Source organism: Pygocentrus nattereri, chromosome 14 (assembly GCF_015220715.1).
Source record: "Pygocentrus nattereri isolate fPygNat1 chromosome 14, fPygNat1.pri, whole genome shotgun sequence".
Classification (NCBI taxonomy): Eukaryota; Metazoa; Chordata; class Actinopteri; order Characiformes; family Serrasalmidae; genus Pygocentrus; species Pygocentrus nattereri.
Window position 1 is genome coordinate 8,005,920 of NC_051224.1, and position 26,578 is coordinate 8,032,497.

At 39.4% G+C, this 26,578-nt stretch overlaps 2 protein-coding genes across 7 annotated transcripts; both read right to left on the reverse strand.

Moving 5' to 3' along the window:
* Positions 1-1,959: 1,959 nt before the first annotated feature.
* hmgxb4a (HMG box domain containing 4a) lies at positions 1,960-16,871 on the reverse strand. Of its 6 annotated transcripts, XM_037544842.1 has the most exons (14): positions 16,770-16,817; positions 16,500-16,636; positions 15,023-15,115; positions 14,623-14,762; positions 13,847-13,922; positions 11,606-12,271; positions 9,570-9,803; positions 9,238-9,425; positions 7,659-7,740; positions 7,352-7,416; positions 7,157-7,256; positions 4,576-4,751; positions 3,976-4,098; positions 1,960-2,592 (listed from the first exon to the last, which is right to left on the reverse strand). In XM_037544842.1, exons 3-14 carry the CDS (start codon positions 15,057-15,059, stop codon positions 2,548-2,550), a joined length of 1,932 nt encoding a protein of 643 aa, XP_037400739.1. In that variant the 5' UTR covers positions 15,060-15,115; positions 16,500-16,636; positions 16,770-16,817; the 3' UTR covers positions 1,960-2,547. The 6 variants fall into 6 exon arrangements, with proteins under 6 accessions (XP_037400739.1, XP_037400738.1, XP_037400741.1 ...); XM_037544841.1 differs by lacking the exon at positions 16,500-16,636 and having other exon boundaries at positions 16,770-16,865; XM_037544844.1 differs by lacking the exon at positions 16,500-16,636 and having other exon boundaries at positions 14,653-14,762; positions 16,770-16,864.
* A 135-nt stretch (positions 16,872-17,006) lies between these two features.
* ankrd54 (ankyrin repeat domain 54) lies at positions 17,007-25,490 on the reverse strand. Its single transcript, XM_017705922.2, has 8 exons — positions 24,793-25,490; positions 24,024-24,071; positions 23,834-23,932; positions 23,423-23,494; positions 22,716-22,763; positions 22,438-22,562; positions 20,589-20,696; positions 17,007-17,402 (listed from the first exon to the last, which is right to left on the reverse strand). The coding sequence occupies exons 1-8, from the start codon at positions 25,163-25,165 to the stop codon at positions 17,328-17,330; spliced, it is 948 nt and encodes a 315-aa protein (XP_017561411.2). The 5' UTR covers positions 25,166-25,490; the 3' UTR covers positions 17,007-17,327.
* Between the last annotated feature and the right edge of the window lie 1,088 nt (positions 25,491-26,578).

Consider the following 26,578-nt stretch of genomic DNA (forward strand, 5'->3'; position numbering starts at 1 on the left):
TTCCACTCGCTTTGGTTCTTCTCTCTAAAAGCCCCTCCAGGTGGAGGTTTATTCAAGGGCTCATATTGTCGGTTTGCTTGCATTTCATGTTTGTTGGTCGTCTAATTTTGGGGTTTGCTTGATTTATGTATCAAACTCACTCCTTATTCAGTCTTATATGTTCAGAGTAAGGAGACGTACCTTAAAAAAACAACAACTTATTCTGGTACAGATTACTGATCAATTTCTTATGTAACCTGTACTAATTATTACATTTAAGTATTTTTAACGTCTTATATTGAAATAAACGCACTTTGCACTATGTCTACGTCCATTTGAGAATGTCGTGAAATATTTTGGTGACGTTGATGTGTCCATATAAGGCATGTGTAATTTGAAACACAAAAATAATATTTCAGAGATTTGAATTTGCATGATGCAAATAGTGACTTATTACTGTAGTAATATGTTAAATTTTGAATATCTAAAGGCACTCAAGTGAGGTTTGTGTTTATCACCAAAAAAAAAGAGGAAGCTAATTCAATAAACAGGCAGCGTGTGCAGTATTTACTCTAAGATAGTCTGATAAAACTGCACCATATGATTAGCGTTACATTAGCAGTGATAATAAACAGAAAGGCTACCTACAAAGATAAGGTTCCAAACCTTAAAATGCCTGATTTGAACACCTAATTTGACTTGTTTAACCAATTGGATTGAATCTTCAAACACTTGGTTATACTTGCTTTAAACACTCTGTATAACTTGTGTATAGGTGGGTGCAGACTAAATAAATGTAGACTGTATGTGTGTGTGTGTGTGTGTGTGTGTGTGTGTGTGTGTGTGTGAGAGAGTAAATCCATAGGCATTAATATGGAGTTGGCCCCCTTTGGAGCTATAACAGATTCCACTTTTCTGGGAAGCTTTCTACAAGATTTTGGAGGGTGTCTGTGGGAATTTTTGCCCATTCATCCAGAAGAGCATTTGTGAGGTCTGATGTTGGACAAGAGGGCCCGGCTTGCAATCTCTGATCTAGTCCATCCCAAAGGTGTTCAGTTCGGTTGAGGTCAGGGCTCTGTGCAGGCCAATTAAGTTCTTCCAAACCAAACTCACCCCAACCACAACTTAAAAGACTCTTGCTGGGGCTCAATCATGCTAGAACAAAAAGGGCCTTCCCTAAACTGTTCTCACAAAGTTGGAAGCATATAATTTTCCAAAATGTCTTGATATGTTGCAGTATTAAGATTTTCCTTCACTGGAATTAAGTGGTCTAGGCCAACCCCTGAAAAACAATCCCACAGCATTATCCCTCCTCCACCAAACTTTACACTTGCGTCCCAATACATTTGTCCATATAGCATGTATACCTACACACACACACATATACAAACACACATGTAACTTGGTGTTTCATCCACATCAATTGCTCATAAGTGTATAAAAATATTGGCAGTAGGATTGTTCATTCTGAGGAGCTCAGTGACTTTCTGCACTGCAAGATCTGCTCCAGTCAACTATAAGTGCTATTATTGTGAAATGGAAGTGCTTAGGTGCAATGACACAATGCGGTAGACGGCACAAACTCACAGAGTGAGGCAGACCAGTGCTGAAGCTTATAAAAGTAATCTATTCTCTGTCACATCATTCACTACAGAGTTCCAAACTACTTCTAGAAGCAGCATCAGCACAAGAACTGTGTGTCAGGAGCTTCATGAAATGGATTTCTATGGCCAAGCAGCTGCACACAAGTCTGAGATCACTCAGCATAATGCAAAGTGTCAGCTGGAGGGGTGTATAGCCACTTCTATACAAGCAGCGCTGTACAGGCAAAATATGCCTATGTTCACAATCACTCAGTACTTGGAATTCTCATTCATTTGGCATCACTTCAACTTCCATTAGTTTAGTCACAGTTTAGTGAAAACGAACTGTACAGGTTTGTGTTTCTGATTCTAGATAACAAAACTAACTACGCCACACTTTCAAAAAGATTCCATACATGCTTTTACTATAAACCAACTTAACATTTCAATCACATTATATAATTTTTTACATGTACAAAACCGTAAGTGAGGCAATAAAATGACTACTGCAGTCAAACTGCTGTTTGTTTATATACGTAATGGTAAATTAATAAAAACAGCCTTGGGCCCTGACATGAAACTGTACATTTTTTTTTTGCATAAAAATAAATTGCTCTGGACATAATGAATGTATGCAAGTCGAATAAGAATACTAACAAATTCCCAAACAATAAACATTCATACACACACTGTAACAATAAAGCCCTACACAGACATGTTCTCTAAAATAGGATTCCTGATTCCTTTAAAAAAAAAAAAAAAACAATTTAAAAATATTAAACATTTTCAAATAGCTTTTAAAAAACGTCTACAACTACAAATGTCCATTGTTTTTTTTTGTTTTGTTTTTTTTTAAGGGGGAACAGATAAAATCCTCTGGTTCTATTTTGTGTAGTACCCCTAAAAAAGGTGTTGCATGATGAGTGAGGTCAGTTTCTCATGAAGTGCAATAGGGATACAGAGTTCTGGCCAGAGGTGTGAGAACTCATAGTCCAGGCATTATGTAAGCTATGTTGTCCAGGGTGTTTGACTGAAAAAGAAGAAAAAGATATATTATAAGCAGATGTTCATAAAGATGTTCTTGTTCATTCTATATACCATCAAAGTAATTATAGAACAGTTTGTTTTATTGACATACCAAATTATAAAACCCAGTATTAACCATACTGTTTCAAATTTTAATAATATTTTTAATAACCATGCATGATTACTTTCTTTTGATGCTGTAAATAAATACAAACAGTTCAATAAAATATCAATACCTGTAAAGAGATTACTACCACAATAACAATAAAACCCCCTGCTAATTTATCACTTATTTCATGCTGTAAAATGTTCATTCCATGCCATCGATGTAACTTTACTTATATCATGAGCTTAGAATTATATGATTATATCTGACATTTTTACCAACATTATATTACTATATACATACAGGGAGTGTACAAAATAAAGGAAACACCATAAGAAATATATGATTGGCCATTTTATCAGATATACCTACCACACACGTGCACTTTTGGACTGACTGTAGCCCATCTGTTGCTGTACAATTTTTTCAGCTGTCCTTAAAATCCTCCTTCAATAGAATGGGACCACCATAGGAACACTGCTAACTAGATATTATTTGGGTGGTGGACCATTCTCAATATCATCTCAATAGCACTCCTGATTAGTCCACCAACCAAAACTATCCAGCCAACAGTGTCCTGTGGTCAGCAACTCATCAATGATGAAGGGCTAGAGAATGACTGACATAAATTGAAATATATAAGCTACAGTCTCTAACTGTACCAACTAGGTATGTGCTTCTAATAAAGTGGACAGTAATTGTACACAGTGTGTCAAAACCCCAGCAGTGCTTCTTGTATCAGCGCCTCACCTTCTACCACGCCAATATCATATTGGTGTTATTGCTGGGTAAAGAACGATCCACCTCCCAAATGATATCTGGTTAGTGGGGGTCCTATAGCGTTCCCTTTACATTGATGGACAGGGTAGAGGGAGGTTTGTAAAATGCGCACCAACAGATGGTCTGTAAATTTAAACCTACAAAGTGCACCTACAGAGTAGGTGTATCTGGAAAACAGCCAATGAGTAGGAGTACTTCATGTGGTTTCATTATTTTGTACATCCCTTGTGTAGTTAGTCAATGCGTAGTCAATCAGAACAAATTTTTCTCATGTCTGCAAGCTCATTAGCAAGCAGTTTAAAGGGTATGGTAGCTTGAAAGTTAAAGGAGCTTTGAAATTTAATAGTGTAGATGTGAATGTAGCATAAAATCTAATTTATATTACTGCAATACTTTGTATCTGATAGTCCTGTTCTATGAGTCTACATCTGCTTGCCCCGGTTTACTCTTGATTCTAATCAATGCTTCCCTCCACTACCAGTCTGATCATATGTGTCTCACCAGGACACTGCGGGGACAGCCGTTGAGCTGGGGCACCTGGGCAGTGAGGCAGGTTAATGGACCAAGTGCACACAGTATGGAGTCTAGAAGAACAGAAAGACTGCCGGACACTGCAACCATTCCCTGCAGAGAGAACAGAATGCAACACAGCTAGCATTATACAAAGGTATTATGTGAAGAGTAGGTTTGAGTGAATTAGGGGTAGTTTTGGTATCTTCAGAGCACTTGTTACTCTAGCAGAGATATACATAAACTTTTTGTTTTGGTATAACATAGTATTAGTATTAAAGTTAAAAAAGTATTATAAAGCAATACACTACATTTTGCTACCAAAATATCTAAAATACAAAAAAGAAGATTTCCTATGTTATAACAATGTGCTTGACAGCAGATTAGGGGAAGTTTCTGGCAGGCCAGAACAAATCTAATTTCTTTCCATTTTAATGTTAAAATACTCTTGAAAACCAGAACTAACTGTCTTCATGGAAAATCAGTTAACGTTGGGAGATGTGCTCACTTTATTAAACATTTTTTTCCTGAAAAGCTATATGTTTAAAGATCAGAGTAATTTAGCTTGACCTGTGTTGTTTACATGCTGACCTCTGTCTCTTGTAGCCGGTGTCCGATGAGAGAGAGGGACTCTCCCAGCAGCTGCAGATGGGCAGCAGCATCGATGGGGTCCACCTCTGGCACACGCACCGGTGACAGAGCCACTCCCAGAGAAGAGCGACCAACAGACGTCAAGCCTGACCCTAGCCCCACAGCCTTACAGGAGACTAAGAGGGAGAGGGAGAGAAAGAGAGAGAGAGACAGAGAGAGAGACAGAGAGAGAGACAGAGAGAGAGAGAGACAGAGAGAGAGAGAGACAGAGAGAGACAGAGAGAGAGAGACAGAGAGAGAGAGACAGAGAGAGAGAGACAGAGAGAGAGACAGAGAGAGAGAGACAGAGAGAGAGAGACAGAGAGAGAGAGACAGAGAGAGAGACAGAGAGAGAGACAGAGAGAGAGAGAGAGAGAGAGAGAGAGAGAGAGAGAGAGAGAGAGAGAGAGAGAGAGACAGAGAGAGAGATTTTTAAGTTAAAGTTACCCTTGATGTAGTTAATCAGCCAAGACATGTTTGATATCTGAAGTTGCTTCTTTAGTTATGCCTTTTATGTATACAAAAGAACAAAAATATGCACCGTATCACCAAGCCATAGAGTAACTGTGGAAACCTCTTTCTTTCTCCTGAATCTGTTTTTAGCCGTGAGGACAGCATAGATCTTCAGTATAAACATTTCTCTGACAAAATAGTTAAGAGTGGCTTTGGTTTTACACTTGCACTCAATATTATTGCAAGAACCTCAATCTTAAAATTTAGGGCAAAGCTGTGAAAGAAATGCTTCTGTTCAATTACATTATCACATATTAGAGCGACACTTGGATGCTTTGTGTAATATATCATATGTAATACCTTAAACTGATTAAGGTTATGGGGGATGTTACCTACATTTACATTTTACATTTACAGCATTTAGCAGACACTCTTATCCAGAGCGACTTACAAGAAGTGCTTTGTCTGTCTAGAGAAAGTATCTTTGTTAGTTACCAACAGGTTAGAGGAGAGACAGTCCTGAGTTCAGGTACTGCTAGAAACAAAAGTCACTGTAGGTCCCCGAAAAAGGAACAGAGTTGAACACAGAACTCTGAGCTGTACAATACAATACAATACAATACAATATAATAAACTACAATACACTAAAATATAATATATATATAATAAAATATAATATATAATACCTGAGAATGAATTCATTTTTTTCAAACATTTTGTGAACAGAGCATTTAAAGTTTCCATGCCTCACTCCTTCTCCCAATCTGAATAGCTGCCAACATATAAAGGAGAATGTTCTGCCCTGATATCCAGTTTGAGACCATTGTCTTTACTGGGAGGATTGTTATAGCTTATAATATACACTCATATGGTTTGGTGACATTCTTAGTAAAAACAAGTATACATCCTTTACAGCAAGGCTGTCAAACCCAACCACATTATTACCATATTAAAAAAAATCTCAACAGATCTGTGGGCCAGATAGCACCTATAATTTAATTTCATTCTTGATCAACATTTTGCTATGACCCCACCATTTAATTTAGAATTAAATACAATCTTTGGTGTTCTCTGTAAAACTGCAACAGCAGCAATTACATAAATATTTGAATGTTCCCAGGAGGTAGGTTTTTACACGTATTTGATTGAACTAGGCACCTGGTCTTTTCTCTTCTTCTTCTTTTTTTTTTTTTTTTTTTTAAATTGGAAGAGCTTCCCCACTATGGGATTTTAATTTATACAGATGTTTTTCCTTACACGGTGGGACATAAACCCCATAAAAACAGACAGATAGTTGAGTCAAGTTGTCTGAAAAAGGAGTATTCCCAAAAGTATTGGAACTTTTGTCTATTTTTATAGATAGTAGTACAGCATTTAGTGTCAAAAACCGCATGTGTACTTGAGACTACTTAACAACTCAACACAATGTGTGGCAAGTATGTCATGATGTAGGCATACTAATTGCTGGATATAAGCTGATATATTATATATATGCTATATATCGCTGCTGTTGAATCAAAACCTTGTATCTCCAAAACAGTAACTTTACAGTACAAGGGGAAAAAAAACATACTTTACTTTTAATATAAGTTTTTTTTTAATATAAGACTTTTTTTCCCCCCATATCATTTTGGGCCATTTCTTTTGGTACGTTCATCATGAAATTTATGCACAATGAAAGACAAAAGCCATTTTTAGATTGTCAAAAATTGAAAAACGACAAAAATGGAGAAACAAGGTTTGTTCCAACAGCAGCAATATGTTAACCTTGTAACTCCAAACTTAACCAAAGATGCAAACTTTAGATGCTAACCATGTCTTGTCTGACTGCAGGGGGGTAAGAAGCAAATTGTATAACTGAACAATCTGCTTAACCAATGTACTTAAACAAAAGACAGCAGTGCCTAACAGTGCCTAATAAGTCTTGGACATTTCTACTGGACAATCCTAACTTTGGGCTTAAGCTCATCAATGAAATGAGAAGTCTGCCAACTTAAAAACTACCGAGTCAGGACAGTCCTGAACCTACTTTCTGATGTGGTGTGATAAAGAAAAAGAAAAACATGTGGAGAAATGGTAGAAATGGTACTTTTGCTTTTGCTGTCCAACAAGGAACTCTTCTGCTTGACTGTGGTGGCCTCAGCTTTATTCTGTTTATGCTGAAGATACTGGGCTTTCTGCTTCCACACCTGCACAGAGGGACAACCAAGTGTTTCAGCTCTACTGACACTAGTTATTCAACGGCCAGTACAAGCAGGGTTCGTAACTGTTCATTTATTCTGACCTGCTTTTCTTTTTCAGGCAGTTGTTTCCAAATCTCTGCAAGTCTCTTGCTTAGCTCCCCAAATACTACAGAACAAAAGGAGAAGGTTAGTGATTCCATCACAAACTGCAGTTCAAGCCAACTGTAAATGTAAAGGTGCTGGTAGTAATTAATCTACAAATATAACCATAACACACACAAAATAGAAAATACATAAATCTTAGTTAGTATAAAGGATTGGTACATCTCTGCAATCTGCAGCAATTTAGTCATGAAGTCAGAAAATGTACCATGAAGGAAAAAATGCATTTAATTTAGTGACACCCACCAAGCCCGGGCTGTTCTGCATTTATATTGAGCCTGTACTCTTTACAGAACACCTGGTATGCTGTCATAGTCTTCTTCTTTGGCTGAAATAAAAACACACAGAGAGACCTGTTAATAGTTTGTACCATGAAGTTCCGAATTTAGGACCTGAAATGCTAATTGCCCTGTACATTTAGTAATATTATTCTTTAATATTAGAGCTATTAATACACATTTAAAGACAGCAAAGTTTTTGTTAACCTGTAATAAGATTACCTGGTGTTGTAATAAGATGCCACTGTTTCAAAAAAGTTTTATTAATCATTATTTACCATTATCAGTATTACACATTAAAAAAAAAAATTGCAGAGAAAAACAGACAGATTTACTGGTCAGTCTGGACAGTAAATAAATGCCTATTTCTGTAGGCACTGTGACCATGGTTTTTATCACCACAGCTGAAGTGAAATTAGAATCAATACATTTCTCTACAGTGCACCACTTTACATCAAAGTCATCCGAATGACTTTGTATCTCAAACACAGTTATGCAGAAATTGTGAAAAATCAGTGGAATTGTACTTTAAAGACATACTCACTGTATGTGATGTAAATGAACATTATGACACAGAAAAATACACTAACAGCTCTACAATTAAAGAATAATTTGACAACAATTCACATTTCCCCCTTACTCCAAATAAGCCAAGACATTATTGATGTCTGATATCTGATTTTGTACTGCAGCTATGAGTCTAATGCAGCTAGCAAGTTAGTATTAGTAATACTAATACTAATTAATATTGTGCAAACTGCATGCTCAAGATGGGTGGTATGGCAAAAATGTAATATCACAATACTTCAAGAAGTTTTCACAATACACAATGTGTCACTATAGTTATTTTTTTCTGACATCTGATTAGTTGGAATAGATAAAGTAGAGCTATCAATACAATGATTTGTATTCAACATCTCACATACTATGCTACATTAGATCCTGTTAAAAAATCTCTTTTTAATCATGCATGCGGTTTGCAAGCGTTTAGGTACTGACACACAATATCCTCAGAATAATAAATAGTCATACTACACTGCCTTACTGCATACTTTAATCATCACAAACAGCCTGAAACTGTGGAGTTGTTACATAATTTAAAGTTAAAGCTAAAGTACAAAACCGGAGGAGCAAACTTTGGATAACAAACATGTCTGAGCTGATCAACAATCAACTACAGGGCCCATATCACCAGATTTCTCTATTTTTTATGAAATAGTTTGGTGTAGCATGCAAACTACTTGTTAAAGTTTCAAAATGTACTGTTCATTCTCCAGTCTACACAGTTCATATAAGCTGCTAAACAGTACTTTGTTGAACTCATTGTTTTTGTGATGTCACCAAGACCCTTATGTTTACAAATATCCACCGATTCACCCTACAGCAGCTTAGCTTCATCCTTGCTGAATAAGAATATAAGTATTGTTTCAACTCAATCCGTTTGATGGATAGTCAATCAAAACAAAGAGTATTTACATATATCGCTCATCAAGGCACAGTATGATGATTTAAATAAGGTTCAGCCTCAGTCTGGAAGGGAGCATCACCTTATCTTTGTCATGCTTCTCCCTGTCCTTCTCCTCTTTCTTTTTCTTTTTCTCAATCATGTGGTCACTGCTCTGATGATGATGATGATGATGATGAGAGTGGATTGGAGGCGCCATGGCATACATCCCTGCTGAAGTGCTATGATTGGACAAGCTGTGGGAATGGCAGTGGCTTTTGGACGGGTCCCCTATAGAAACAGGAGAAAGCAAATAGTAATTTTAGCTCTATGGCATTTAATCCAAACAGCGCCTCTGTTTTTCCACCTTGAGAATGACAAAGCCTAAGATGAAGAAACAAAAGCTTTGAATGTTTAAATGAGAGGTACTCTTACCTGTAAATCCTTTCTTTGCTGCACTTCCTCCTTTGCTGTGCTTCTTCTCCTTTGAGCTTTTGTCCTTGTCCCTGTCTTTCTCTTTCTCCTTTTTCTTTTTGCTCTTCTTGCTCTTTTTCTTCTTTTTGGAGAGATGTGTGTAAGAATCATCAATGACTAGTTCACCTGCCTCTAGCTCTCCTCCTGAAGACGAACTATTGCCTCCCAGTCCTCCTAAAGACCCACCATAGTGCCCTAATTGAAAAGATACTGAATTATGAATATAATCATATGCAAATACATTTAAAAAATACAGTTAAACCATTCACACAATAACAAACCATTAGTAACCGTTAACTCTGCACTTAACCCTAGCATTACTTACCGTTGTATATAAGACATAAGGTCTTAACAGAATTACCAGCATATTACACAGAGTTTGCAATATGTACTGATAGAATAATAATAATAAAAAATATTTACATACAGCCAAGCCATTTTTAGCCCCCAATGTCATCATTCCTCATTCTTGGCTCTACCATCTCCTGTTGTTTAGCCATGTGCTTTTGGCTCTCTTGTCTCTTCCCTTGTTCTTTTATCTTATTTTCTTATTCTGGCACTAGCTTTAGTTTGTTATCCCTGCTTAGTCATTGTCCCTGAGTGTTTCTTACCCAAGAGGTGAATATTTATGCTCCTTAGTTTGCTCCTTTCCCAACTGTGCATTGCTGTGGATTTTGTGTCATTGTTTTGCTGTGTTTCACTCTTTGTTTCTAAAGTTCTGTTTTTCCTGTGTTCTAGTTCCTGCTGTGCATTTTATGTTCTCACATTCTTTGTCTAACTTGCAAATGCATCCTGCCTCCGTGCATGCTACAATACACCCCTTCCCTTAAAGTGCTATTCTGAAAGAAAATCCAAATTACATGACTTGCCACATATCCCAAAAGTTGTTGGTTAGCCACGAAATGCTGGTATTTTTTGATGCGTCTTTAGTTTTCTCATGAAGCTCCTGCAGCTAACAAATAATGTAAACTGATACATAAATTATTATTGTGCAAACTGCATGCCTAAATCATCTTTTCTCAGACGGTGCTGGGTTTTTAAGTAATCTCACACAGACCTGCTTATGTGGTTTCTATTACTTGTAAATCATGTTCTATAAAAATGAAATGCTACTGCTGTTTTTCACAGCTGTGTATATACTTTTGTCTGTTTTTAATATCATGGCATACAGCAATAAACCAGTAAAAAGGCCACATTAAAACCCTCATCAAATTTGTGGGCCAAAAAAAAAATTATTTATCCAAAAAAAAATCCAAACTGGCCATTCTTAATTCAAAACATGTAAAAACGTCAACAGTAAAATAAAGACACTTGTAGTAGACCTTAATTATTACAGGAGCTCAGTCTTTTAAACCTACCTATTTGCTTGAACTAGACACCTGGCATCCTTTCATTGCTGCAAGTTCATTAATGTTTGGGCTCAATTTCCAGCTAATGCTAAGTGTTTGTGGTGCTGAACTGCAGCTGAAATGCATTTTGGTGATATAACTGCCATGTAGTTGCGCAGAATTGTGTAGAATTGAGGTGTAACTGCTGTCCCATAGACTGTTGTTGGGGTAGGAGCATCAGAGCACAGTACGTTGCAGTGCATGCTGGATATTGAAGTGCAGCACATTGTGAAACTAATATTAATATAAAATTAAAATACTTTTGTGGGCTGGATAGGACTGTGTGACAGGCCTGTTCTAGCCTGCCTGATGTGGCCTGCAGGCCTTGTGTTTGACACATGGGGTATACAGTGTCAGAAACTACATAAGCAAGTCTATTTGAGATTACTTAACATGGTGTTGCTGATTATTTAGGCATGCTGATGGCATGGGGTTTAAGTTTCCTTTACTTGTTAGCTACAGGAGCCTCACAGCTCTTGTGCAAAAACCAAAGAAGCAAACTTCAGACACCAAACATGTTATGGCAAATTGACTTTTGGAGAAAAGGGTAAACTGTGCAAACCCCCGCTTTAAGCAGTGCTAAGGACCAATCTGAAGAATACGTCTCACCTTCCACTTCCACTTCTTTCCCCACCACAGGCAGTGGCTCTCGGCTGTGCTGCTTCTTTTTTGGCAGCTTGGATGACATTGTTCGGTCCCTTTCCTTCTCCTTCTTCATCCCTGCTTTTTTCAAGCCGGAGGACGAGTGATGTCCTGCGGTCCCCGAGGAGGATGATAAGTGCGGAGGGAAGGAGAACCCCTCGTTTGGCCCTCCTCCTTCATTCTTTTCTTTGGGTGAAAGGATGAGCTTCATCTTCAGCCCCTCAGCCTCTCTGAGTGTGAGCGGCTCACCCCTGCCCGTACCCCCATGGAACAAGGATGACTTGGAGGAGGAGGAAGATGACGATGAAGAGTGCTTCTTGGATGATGAGGAAGATGATCCAGGGGGCCGGGAGTGGGAATGAGAGAAGGAGGAGTGGCTGCTCTTGGAGCTGCCTTCACGCTTACGATCTTTAGAGGAGGGGTGAGAGGAGTGGGGAGGGTAGGAGGGTTTCTTGTGCATGTGGGGGCTGGGATCTGAGCCTGTGGCCAAAGGGGAGGTGATGGCCTGCAGGAGGCCCATAGCAGTGTCTGTGGAGTGTGGAGGCTGAGAGGAGGATGAGGAGGAGAGTGAGGGTGACCGGTCTGAAGACTTGCGCTTCTTCTTATGAGGAGGAGGACCAGAGCCGTGGTGGTCTGAAGAAAGATGACGGGGGAGAACAATATGGCAAAAATGCAATATCACTATACTTTAACTTTCCATAATACAGGATGCGTAACAATATTTACTTTTTCTGACACTGATAAGTTGGAACAGGAAAAAAGGAACTAGTAGTGACACATTTAAAAATTACTACCAAAAACCCCCAATATAATGATTTTTGTTTAACATTTCCCATACTGTGCTGTACTTTCATGACTACTCATTCCAATTAAACTGACTGATTATGCTCTCTTTCTAATGAATCTTGCAGTTGTTGAGTGTTCTAGTTCTGACGACATCCATGAGTTACTCAGATAAGCATGATGTGATGTAATTTAGCAAATTATGATAAAATATTGCATATTATCTAGTCCTAAAAGACAAAATGCATAATCGTGTTTTAACACATAACCTCTAAGCTTATTATTCGGTTATTAACCTTGGCCAATACCCAACAAATGTGATTTATTTGTGCTATTTATTTACGTCAAAAAGTGCATTTGGATCACATGTATAACCTGCAGTGTCTTGAACATCAAGCATAACTGGTGAAAATTATGGAGGCTGAGATGGCAAAAATATATTATAACAACACTTCAAGAAAATTTCTTGATAGACAAAATGTGTCACAATATTTACTTTATCTAAAATTTAATAAGCTGGAACAGACAAAATTACTATCACAAACTATGAATGACTCATTCAACATTTCACACACTGGGCTGCACTAACTACAATTAAACAGGACTAAGCAGGCTAACTTTTCAATGAAACATGCACTTGTGAGTGCTCATCTCAAGTACTGACAATATTCATGATGTCACAGCCATTCATAGCAAGCTTTTTTGAGCACATTAAATATTCCATGAATATGATTTAAGATTTAATGAATAATTATCACATTACTGATGCAGTCGATTTTTGTGCTCTTTCAGAAGCGCCATGAAGTCACTTAACCAAACACTGGTGCATTTGCTGCTGGCATGGCAACAACCATCAGATCAGATCAGATGTGCAGTTCATGTTTTCTTTAGTGTGTAACGGCCTTAAGGCTTATTATCCAGTTACAACTTCATTAACTACTGCTATGAAACTACCATGTAAGATATGTATGAAAGTCATAAATGGAAGTCTGGACCCACAAATGGTTCCTTCGCGGTTCAGGCTGAAATCAGGCTGAAATAACATGAATCATTAGTCTGAGACAAAAAAAAAAAAAAAAACTATATTCTGAGTCCTTTTTAGGCATGACAGTGCTATGTAACTGCAGTCCAACTAAGGGTTAAGCTTCTTTTACCAGGGCACAGGATTTATATAAGTTAAAATGGGCCTAAATTTACTGAAAGCATCACCTGTGCTTCAATATCTTGTGTTGGTGCACAAAATATTAAAATTCCTTAAAACAAGAATGTTTATGTCAGAAAATAAAAAATAAAAGTTCAATATATTATCTCTTTGTTTTTGCACTCTTTGCGTATGCATACATATGAAATGCCTCTGGCATATTTTACAATGATAAACACTCCCCAAAAAAGAGAAAAAAAAACTTTCCACTCCATCACACCTACCTTTGTAATAGCAGTCATCTGAATGCTTTTTCTTTTTCTTATGTGAATCTCCCCCCATTGAAAACAATTCAGAGTCCTAGTCATTGGCAGACAAAACAGGACACAGTAGAATTACATGGAAGCCATATCTAAAATCTGTAAGGTAAAAAAGATGTGTGCACTCAATAGTTGACTATAGCTATACCTACACTACAACAGTGGAGGCCAAATGGAGTGAAGGGGAGAAAGTCATGGTCCCATCAAGACCCCTTTATTCCAAATGCCATTTCTACCTAGGTAACATAACATCAAGTTGCATGTATACAATATCATTATGAAATACCAACAGTGAGGTGAACACTATGCCATTGTACTTTAGCTGACAGGAGGCAGATATAGATTGATTTGTAAATTATACCAGTATAATAAACCAAGGGTTGCTGACATCATCCACAAAGATTTGGTGCGACTGCAGGTTTTCATTCCAACAAAGCAGGAGCAGCATCAGTTGTTCGAGGCCTAAGACTAACTGAGTAAGACAAGTGGAATCAGGTGTATTCCTACTTGATTAGAATGAAAATCACTCCTGTAATAAACCATGTACTGTTACATTGTAATTGTGTGACATTACACGCAACAGCAACATGGTGTTCTTAAAAACACAGACAGAAACATCTTTATCTGCTCTTCATTAGCAAACAACGGGACATGGTCACCAACCTTTTGTCACAAAGTACTTGCTTAAAAATAGGGCAACTTGATGTATAGTGTTACCGTGTCTACCTCCCTGCTGTTACCTTGAGCTGTTTCTTGGAAGTTTTGCGCACCTGCGCAGCAATTTCTTCTTCCTCTCTCAACAAATCTTTATATGAACGCTTCTTCTCCCTTTGACTGCGCCCAGCCACCAGGCCCATCTCTCCTTCCATGCTTGACATCTCTAAGAGGATGAAAGAAGCATTAAATCTGGTTCACAATCCATTACTGTAAAGCAGTTGTGGGGAACTGAGTGACAGAGTCCAACAGTTTGGCGATTTCCCTGCTCTAAAACACTGTCTAAACATGGCAGTTAACACCGTGTTGAATAAAGTGTGTTTAAGCAGGAAAATCACCAAACAGTGCAGGAATCCAGCCCCCCTGTTCTCAGGTTCTCCACCCCTGCTGTAAGGCCATGAAAAATAACTGTCAGACCATGCTCACCCATCACTCCTTTCTTCTTTATCTCCTCAAAAGCCATAGTCACCCTTCACTTATTTACTGGGTTTTACCAATCAGCCTTTTTGACTGGTGACCCTATTGCACAGAAGACAATAAGAACTGTAGCCTTAATTAACTAACGGTTTACAATGCACATACTGTGCGCGCCTTCTTTTGCATTCAGGCTTAAATAAGTACTGACAAAGCGGCTCAGGAACTAAACTCATTGGACAAAAATGAGTCGCCTACATAATTGCTTTTGTTATATAGTTATGCATCCACTTGCCTTAATAACAGCATCAACCTCAGCATCAACCTCGTTAGGTAAGGATTACACCAGTCTCTTTAATTTCCTGTCCATTATAACCCACTCTTCCACAAACTGCACATTTCGGCTAGAGCTCCTGTGTACCTGTCTCAGCATTTCACCTGCTGTTCCAAAGTGAGAACTGAGAAACTGTCCCTGTGTTCCATCATGTCTACTGAACAATTCACATACAGACACCCTACACTTGACATCCTGGAATGTGGGAATATCAATGTTGTGTTTTTCTTTGACAAGAAGCACAAGGTTAGTGGAATAGTGGGTTACAACGGGAAGTAACTCTCAACAGACTGATCTTTACCTGACAGGACTGGTGCAGTCATTAAGGCCAATGGATGCCTAAACAAGTATTAGAAAAGAAAAAATGCATGGGACAAACACGGTTCCTGGTAGCTTATATTTACTACAGTAAACAGTGCTAAGAAAGTAGTTAATCTTTGAATAATGCAACAAAAAAAGGAAACATTAAGGTCAGGGACGCACAATAACATCAGAATCATATCAATATACAATGCTGGGCGACTGCTAAAACGTCTGCATTGCATTTTTCAACAAGCATATATCAATAATAAACAAGCATGCAAATAAATGTTGCATTTCTCTGCAATGCTCATCCAGACGGATCTAGTAGGAGTTTCTACACATTATAAATGTGTTGGCATTTGTATGGACATCAGATACATCCATTAAAAATATCGGATAATGGCAACAGCCCAGAACGCCCATATCGATGTTTTCCTAATTAAGGTCTTTAACTACAGTTTGAGCTAGAAGAGTAAGAGCCACGGACAGTGGGAAGTTAGCCTGGACAAAAAGTTGACATTTACTTTGACAAGTACTATCAAAGTTTCTCTTTCAGGTCCAGGACCGTTATACAGAGACAATATTTCCCAGCCTGACCGAGCTACTTAGGGAGAGCAGAGTCTGAGGGGGAGCTGTCACATTTTGTTGTGTCAGGTGGACATGGAGAGAGGACAGAGATGGAGACGCGGAGAGGCTGCGAGGCGGAGGACGCGGGCTAACCTCAGTTTCACAGCGCTGTGAATGCCGATTCGCATCCAGTCACACGGAAACGAAATTACGGAGCGAGCTGAAGCTCCCTGTTTAATTGAGTGGATATTTCCCGCCTACTTTCGAAAAGACACACAAACACACCCCCTTCGCTCCATCGGGGTCCAGCTCGCTCCCGTGTTTGAGGTCCGAGGATTCGCGCGGCTGAGGATGGGCGACTCTCCCCCGGCCAGCGCCGCCACGACAGCCCGCGGCTTCCGTTAGTACAGGCCGAAACAGGGCTGCGATTAAATAAACAAGCGCTTTATTGTGCGTCTTGCGTCTTTTCTACAACACCGTGGATGCAACGGAGGACAGGAGATTTTTTACGATATGCAGAAACGTGATTAATGCAGAAATAAATAATAAAATTACCTTCGCCGATCCCTCAATTTAAGCGACGCCAGACGCCATCTTTGATTTCAGTCAACAACAAAGCATGGAGCTGAGAGGAGGGTCCAGCACAGCAGCCCATACACAGAACCAGCGCTCATTAAAAGACGGCTCACAGAATAGTTCAAACTAATAATTCACGATTTCTTTCAAGCTACCGCGCGTATTCACGTGAACTTACTATTTCAGTGCCCAAGAAACATAAAATCCAGAGTGGACTGAATTTTAAGACACTTTTATTGTCATTGTCTGGAACAGTTTCAACAACTCACTTACAAAAATGGCTTACAGTGAACAGTAATGACTGGAAACAGATCATGCAATTCAAATCAGAAAGGCATAAAAATCTTTTTCTATCCACAGGACAACATGGGTGTGAAGGCAGTTCGTTTAGTCATACTCTTTTGTACAGAGTCTGTCAAAAAAAAAAAAAACTACAGCATATGGTCACACATTAATAAATATCTCAGATATTTGTCATTTAACCACCATTCAGCTTTTTGTAAGCATATTCCACTATCCACCCACATCCAATCATCTCTACCTGTCTCCCATATTCTGCATCTGTATACTCAGAGACGTGAAACTGGCCAGCAAGTCAGTCACTTCGTCCACCTGTGAAATGTACATACACAGACAAATAAAAAGATTAAAGCCAGTCATCAAAAAGTCAGCTACAAAAGAGCCGCAACAAGAGTGCACTGGCAACTTCCATGAGCCAGCAAGGACACAATGAACGGGACAGTTTTTCTAAAACAGTCCCAACAGGATTTCATGGCCTTCTTTTGTGACTGTTACAGACCACCACGTTCGATTTTGTGGCAAATATTTGTTATTTAACAATATTTATTTATTTTGAATGTAGCATAGTTACTTCTTGGTAAAAACAACAAACTTGAAATTAATTGTGCCTCAAAGAAACAAGAACATATAATTCCATAGTTCCAAAATTAAAAAAAATAAGATTAACACTATTTATAAATTCTCATTGGAAACTTTAAATTATGTAACAAAGCCAAAATAAAAACTATGTTTCTTAGTCAAATGGTCAGCAAAGATAAAAAAAAAAAAGTAAAATGAAGTGCTCTCAAAGTTGTTCTGGTAGAAGATTCTTCAGCACTGTGTGACTAAGCAGTGGTGACATAAAAAATAATGAATATTTTTTTGCGAACTTCACCAAAGTGATTGTCAACCATTGTTTGTTGGCCACATCATTGGCACATGCCATGCAAAATATTCTGCATTGGGAAAAGGTTTGTCTTGTCTTGGTAAAATATTTGTTGGTAATTGTGCTCATCTCTGCATCCATTGCTTCCTAGCATGTAGCATAAAAGATGCATGCTTACAATAATTGAGAAAGCGCAAACAATTTATGGATTTAATGCAAAACTAATGCAGTGACTGGACAAAATTGCAGGCTCTTGCTCTTGTGACAGCAAATTCCTGGAAAGATTGTAAATTATACGAAAAGTGAAAATACAGAAAAATAATTATCAGAATGATCCAGTAATTTCACTGCATTACATTATCAGTTAACAGTTTTTCTTCTTTTGTAAATATAATTCAAAGACATGAAGTTTCATTTCCTCAATGATGATACAGTGACAGAAACAAGAACATATAATTTCATAGCTCCAAAATTAAAAACTAAAATGAACATTATTATAAATTCTCATAGGAAACACTTTAAATTAAAAGGTTTTAAACCTTGTGATAACATTCATTTCTTTCACAATAAACAGGCCAACAGAAGTGTTTCAAAATTAGAATACATCAATTTTATAATAAAATCTTAGTTACATTCACATTAAGAATATTCCTTTCGTTAAGACCACAGCAACATGCTTACATCACTGGTTCAAATTCACTAACATACAAGCAAGAGAAGAGTGAACCTAAGAGAACTGGGAAAGCAAGAGGACCCCAGAGTATGAACGCCTGTCTGCATGGACACATGCCCTCATCTTAGAAATGTGAGGAAGTGAAGAAAGGCATCTTAGTATTTTAATGAGGCAGCTCGTTTACATATTGTGGCTTCTCGAAGTTATCATAGGCCTTATTATCAGTATTTACTTACTATAAAATAAATAAATAAATAAAAGCACTGTTAGGCTTAAAATGTATTAAGAAATCATTGTTGACCCTCATTTTCCAGTCCAATGAAATACACTGCTCAAAAAAATGAAGGGAACACTCAAATAACACATCCTAGATCTGAATTAATGAAATATTCTCATTGAATACTTTGTTCTGTACAAAGTTGAATGTGCTGACAACAAAATCACACAAAAATCATCAATGGAAATCAAATTTATTAACCAATGGAGGCCTGGATTTGGAGTCACACACAAAATTAAAGTGGAAAAACACACGACAGGCTGATCCAACTTTGATGTGATGTCCTTAAAACAAGTCAAAATGAGGCTCAGTATTGTGTGTGGCCTCCACGTGCCTGTATGACCTCCCTACAATGCCTGGGCATGCTCCTGATGAAGTGGCGGATGGTCTCCTGAGGGATCTCCTCCCAGACCTGGACTAAAGCATCCGCCAACTCCTGAACAATCTGTGGTGCGGTTGGTTGGATGGAGCGAGACATGATGTCCCAGATGTGCTCAATCGGATTCAAGTCTGGGGAACAGGTGGGCCAGTCCATAGCTTCAATGCCTCCATCTTGCAGGAACTGCTGATACACTCCAGCCACATGAGGTCTAGCATTGTCCTGCATTAGGAGGAACCCAGGGCCAACCGCACCAGCATATGGTCTCACAAGGGGTCTGAGGATCTCATCTCGTTACCTAATGGCAGTCAGGCTACCTCTGGCGAGCGCATGGAGGGCTGTGCGGCCCTCCAAAGAAATGCCACCCCACCCCATTACTGACCCACTGTCAAACTGGTCATGCTGAAGGATGTTGCAGGCAGCAGATTGCTTTCCACGGCGTCTCCAGACTCTGTCACATCTGTCCCATGTGCTCAGTGTGAACCTGCTTTCATCTGTGAAGAGCACAGGGTGCCAGTGGCAAAATTGCTAATCCTGGTGTTCTCTAGGCAATTGCCAAGCGTCCTGCACGGCATTGGGCTGTGAGTACAACCCCCATCTGTGGACGTCGGGTCCTCATACCATCCTCATGGAGTTGGTTTCTAACCGTTTGTGCAGACACATGCACATTTGTGGCCTGCTGGAGGTCATTTTGCAGGGCTTTGGCAGTGCTCCTCCTGTTCCTCCTTGCACAAAGGCAGAGGTAGCGGTCCTGCTGCTGGATCGTTGCCCTCCTACGGCCTCCTCCACGTCTCCTGGTGTACTGGCCTGTCTCCTGGTAGTGCCTCCAGCCTCTGGAGACTACGCTGACAGACACAGCAAACCTTCTTGCCACAGCTCACATTGATGTGCCATCCTGTATGAGCTGCACTACCTGAGCCACTTGTGTGGGTTGTAGAGTCCGTCTCATGCTACCACATGAGTGTGAAAGCACCACCAACATTCAAAAGTGACCAAAACATCAGACAGAAAGCAGAAAGGTACTGAGAAGTGGTCTGTGGTCCCCACCTGCAGAACCACTCCTTTATTGAGTGTGTCTTGCTAAATGCTAATAATTTCCACCTGTTGTCTATTCCATTTGCACAACAGCATGTGAAATTGATTGTCAATCAGTGTTGCTTCCTAAGTGGACAGTTTATTGTGTTGTTTAAGTGTTCCCTTTATTTTTTTGAGCAGTGTATTTTCTTCCTCAGTGTCTGTGGATGTTGCCTGATCACACGTATGAAAGTCTGTCTGTAACCATTTGTACCTCTAGTGTATATTACCTGTTCTTTAGTGCGGGTGTGCTGTAGTTGAGATGAAATATGCTCCAGTTTCTCTCGCTCCTCATTTTGCCCCATCACATTGAGGTACTCCCGCAGCATCTGAATGATCTACAAAAACACAGGAGCATTTCAGCAAAAGTGAAGACAGATGTTGGTCTCATTCACTCAACAATACATTTACATGTTCTTTTTTGTAACCATCTTGAAACATACTTGTCCCCTTTGTTTCCTGCCTCTTATGCACCTTCATGGGGCATGGAAAGTACATCTAAACTAGAACTCCATCTCACTAACAATGGATTCACCATTGGCTGACTATATGTATTACAAAAGTGTATTTTAAAGGACTGTCCTAGTTACTGAACCATACATGCAATTTGTCAAAAAGCTAGCATGCTGTCTAAGCCATCTCTGTGCGATTTCACAGTTGCTGAAGCATGAAAGTTGGCCATCCTCTCCATGCCCTATTTAAGCCCATGAGAGATGGGTTAGTACCCTGTAGGCACATTCAAAAACTTAACAATTAAAGACATAGTAACCAATCTGAAATGATGCAGACTATGCAAACCACACAGACCAAACACTAGGAAGTACTTGTGTACCAGACTATCATTTTAGCCTATACTAATCAAATGTATGTAAATGCATCTTTAATTACACTGAGTTACATAATGAAGTACATTTACATTCCCTTTTACATTCTGTGTTGACAGACCCGAGCCCAGGCTCCGAGTGTTTTCCTTTATTTGATATCAAATAAATTCTGCAAAAAAGCCTGTATGCACAAGATTAACTTTATCAAATCTAGTAAAATATGAGCTCCTCTACAGAAATACATGTGTGTTACTGAAAGTTTACAATCTGACCATCAAATTTCTCTGCTTGTTCCAAAGAGCTATGGAGTATTACACAATGCTTCTGTTGTTATCGTTGATAGGTGTGACCTAATGACCTCTGCAGTCCTGGATTATTCATTAAAAGCAGTATAGGACTTAAAATTATGCTATCATCTTAAAACAAATGGAAAAGCAGAGTGGTGAGCTGAGTCAACAGCATGCAGGACCAGTACAGCATTGATCCTGAAGCAAAATAAAGTAAAATAAAGGAGTGTGAAGTAATATGCAGACATTGTTAAAGTTACAAAGCACATCATTCTCTTCCCTGTCCATACGCTCCTTATTTATGGAAACTACACAACGTAAATAGCCTATTTTGAATTGTTTCCATGAGGTCAGGAGAACCAATTAATTTGCATATTTCCACCTACACAGAACAGAGGTAATTTATCTTGTTGTCAGTCTTAAAGGCACAGTAACAAATAGCTTTTTAATTCTAAGCCATAAAAAGGTTGGAAACTGGTCATGTAAAACTGAATTTTGACCATTTTTGGTGCATAAATGTTATAAATGACCTGGATATGTGTTTGGTCCGCTTAATCTCTCATGTTTGTGCTTTTTTTAAGCTGACTTTTGGTTTTCTGCTGGACCAAATTACAATTACATATTTTGTCTCCTCATCTCCCTGTGTGCTAATGCAGCTCATGTTTACTTTTCTCATGGTTCTTTTTCTTCTTCGTCTTATTTAATAGCTGATGATAGCCTATAATTAGACCACAATCTGTACCATCCATTTACACACTGCAAACTAAACAAACTATGGTTTAGTTGATGCAGACTGAGAAGACCACTTTTGGTTGGGCCAAATATTGGTCCTTCGGTCCGGACTGATGTCCGACACACCTTTCACACCTGCTATTTTGGTTCAAACCAAACAGAAAAGTCAGAAGGTACGAATAAACCAAGGAAGATGTGAAAGCTAAGTCTTATTTTAGTAAGTTTTTGGTAATAACCTGGGTGACTTCTCCTCGCAAGGTTTCCAAGCTACGCGACTCTCCCTCCTGTAAGATGTTGAGCTTTGAGCGGGCGAGGTGTAGAGGAGTCCTTCCTGCACGGTCCAAAGCATCTACACGGGCACCTAAAATAAGCCTCTGATATTATGACTGGCAGAAACTGACACATAAAGCATGAATGTTTCCGCATGAAGAACAAAGTTGTGAAAACTGAACAGATGGATATGAATTGTCACTCAGTTCATTCCAAGGGATTTTTAATTCTATTCATATCTTACCCCCTCTCAGTAAGGTAGTGATGACAGGCACGTGATTGGTACAGGCAGCTGTGGATGAAAAAACCAGCATCAAGTCAAAACTGCATGTTACTTTATAGGAATACTCCAGCATTTTTCAAACTAATCTCTCTATCCATTGCAAATATAGAGTATGGTCAATTACCACAGAGAAGTTCAAAGTGTTTCCCTGTTCACTGACTGAAGCAATTCTCAACTGGCTGCAATTATAAATATGTTTTGAGTAAACAGATTTTTGTTCTACATAGGGAAATGTGTCAAAAGAATGTGCATGGTAATTGAGAAAATGCTATGGATGAAAGAGATAAGAGATCAAGCTAAAGTATCAAGCTGGACTATTCCTTTAACAACAACATATCATTGCTACCAGGACAGAATCTTGCATCTCCATTTTTGTTTTTTTTTTTAATTTATTTTTACACATAAAATAAAAAATACCAGCTACACTGTGTTAACATTTCAAGGTGATATAGAAATGATCCAAAATTACTAGCAAAAATATTGCTCTATTAACTCCCATTAAATGTTAAGAAAGTGTTTTCTGCTTGCTGTAAAGTTACCACTTTGGAGATACAAGACAACACAGATGACACTCTTAACAGTTTTGAACGCAGTGGAGTTAATACTGAGCCAAGCTTACAGACACCACAGTTTTTAACACCTGGCATAATCATCAAGGAGTTCCTCACCAAGATGCAGTGGAGTGTTCCCAAGACTGTCTCTCTGGTTTGGGTCAGCACCATAGCTTAGCAAGAGCTGAACTAGATTGCCCGAGAGAAGACAGAAAAAAAAGAACAACACTGTAGCAAATGCTGGAAAGGGAAGGTGCCAGAATTGTAACACGCTGCATAGTTCCTTATATAAAAATGTCATTAGTGGCTAGCACTCATTGTGGGGGGCATAAAAGCTAACCTTCATACTGAGGAAATGAAGAAGAAGGGCAGATAATCAATATTACTGAACTATCTGGCCACCAGCTTCTTGAATGGGAAATACTGAACTGGTCATCATCATCATCATCATTATCATCATGATCATCATTGTTAACCGCTTAGTCCAGATAGGGTCAGTGATATTTAAATACAGTTAGTCAAGCTTACCGATGCTTTCATTGCCATTGCAGGAAGAGAAGTGTAAGGCTGTTCTTCCCTTGTCATCTGCAGCGCAGGGGTCAATGCCATCTTGCAGCAATCTACGAACTAAAAAGAAACTTGTGTTCAGATTTGTTTCATAATATCTTTTTAGTTCTTTTGGGAAATCTGTTTGTATGTACTTGCACACATTTCCTACCTATGTCAATATCGTTTCCATTGGCTGCTTCTCTGAGCCTTTTCACAGCTGAAAAGAGAATAGTATAGGGTTAAAGGAAACTGAACACAAATAGCGCCTCCACAGTGGAGACACACATCACTGGGTACTGAAAGATAGTTTGCATATTTAACAGAGGTTATTTAACACAAGACTACTGAATCTTACCTGGTCCAGCTCGTCCGTTTTTCACTTCTACATTCACTTATAACCACCCCAGTCACAGCTAATATGTCTCTCTTACAAAGCGAATGTCAAAGGATAGATAACCCCAGTGTGAATGGGCGGGGCTAAACGACTGTGGGCTACATAGATGGATATAACCCATATAAATGTAAAGGATCGATTTCCTGACAGCACAATAAAATTCAAAACGGGCTGTGTATTTTAAAGTATTTCACTGAGCAGTGAAATGTCACATTATTAAATGTTTATTTTCTACCTATAAGATCAAACCTTTTTTGCTTAAAATATTTGTGCGTAGCGGGTAAATAATTAATAGAAACTGGATTTCCAAGACGAGGCAGCCTCAATAGTCCAACCTTCTTTTCTGTCGGAGTTTCTGACAAAACAACCTATTACAGTTCAGCAAAGACAGTCTGGTCCACACACTCCACTCTTTTCTTTTCTCTTCTCTCTCTCCTTATTTTCTTATAAGCCTCTAAAGTAACACGAAGGCTACGTTTCGCTCTAAAATGTAACTACCAGGCCAATACGCTAACCTGCGGGCTACTTTTCATAAAGGTCTTACCATAAAGGTCCTTTCCTATGGGTCCCATACTCCGCCGGAGCCTCCCAAGCCTTCTTGCACGGCTCGCCGTCATCTTCCCCGGCTTGCTCCCAGTTCCCGCGTCCGTCTGCAGCAGAGCCCCGGGCGCCCATAGCGAGTGCAGGTAGCGAATGTTTTTCTCCGCGGACTGCCCGGTCCTGTGCAACCTCAGAGCACTCAGGGTGTCCAAGCCGGAGAAGCCGAACCCGCCCGAGGCTCCCACGGCCATCCGCGCTCCATCCTCCCTCTGCTCGGAGTCTTTCAGCGGCGAGCTCCTCACCGTGTATTCGCCCTCAGAGCTGGACCGCTCGTCGTCAGAAGCTGCTGTACCAGCAACGGGACTCCACCCGTCCATTCTCACCAACTCATTTAAGAAATATAATTCCGGTTCCCTGCATTACTCAGCGCACCAGCACTGTTACGCAGTCCTCATAGGTTAGCCTGTTCAGTTAGCTGGACACGAGATCTGAATATATGAGCACCGACCTTCCTCAGTACCTTGGTGTTTTACAGAAATCCCACGTCTGTAGGCTGTATTAGTTGCTACACTTTGTCAGTGGAGAAACAAGGGAACCATCTTTCCCACTGTGGATCAATATCGATAATGATTAGCTATTCGGTAATGTGCCACAGAGCCAAAATGTCGTCTGTTTCATGTTAGCGCTCCCCTCCAATAACAATCACGGCGATTGCGCCAACTTCGAGTGAACAGAGCCAATCAAATTGTTCCTTAGTGTTCTTTTACCCAATCAGAAACCACGAACATGCATGGCGCTATTGTATTTTTGATAGACCGCTGGAGTCGTGCGTCAGTTTGTAGTCCGTACTGTGCGGTTTGGTCTAAGCTCGATTTTCCTACCGCCAGAATGAACAGGGGTTTTGACAAATCGCCTCTGTCGCACCATGTGTGAAATAAAAATGTTCACTGTTAAAACTACGAGGCTGAATTTGGCTCATTTTTTTTTCAGCTTCTTTGTCCGAATTTTTCCGTTCCACGTTAAATGGTACAACAGTTCTGATTGGCTATCACAAACATTAGCAAACGGGTCAAAACAATGCTGAACTGTTGGTTCTGTGAAACAGCAAAAATAAGTTTGCTACTCAGCTGTAAAGCAGAAATAAAGTAACCTCCTCATATAATGCCTTTCAACTCTATAATCGGAACTGTTTCCACTAGCTTCTTGTTTGAATTTTCCTGTTCCACCTTAAATACCACGGGCAGTCGTGGCCTGGAGGTTAGGGAACTGGCCCTGTGATCGGAAGGTTGCCGGTTTGATCAACACATGACTGAGGTGTCCTTGAGCAAGACACCCAACCTCCAGTTGCTCCCCGGGTGCCGTGGATGGGGCTGCCCACCGCTCCGGGCAAGGGTGCTCACTGCCCCCCAGTGTGTGTGTCTATTCACTAGTGTGTATGTGGTGTTTCACTTCACAGTTGGGTTAAATGCGGAGGTGGAATTTCCGGATTTGTGGGATTAATAAAGTATCACTTAAATGGCGCTGCAGTTCATAATGTAACTGCTGCACCATTTAAGGTGGAACAGAAAATTCGAACAAGAAACTGAGGAACATCCTGAGAATGTTACCAGCATTAAAATAACATTTGGCATACTTTGACAGCCCAAATCAGCTCATCAGGGGTGAGCAGTAATGTAAAACTTGAGTCTGTGCTGAATTAGCCTGAATTAGAGTTTCTCAAATCAAGCTGTGCACAGAACGAAAAGGTCTATCGAGTATCAAATGAATAACAGTTCATTCCAAGGGAAACC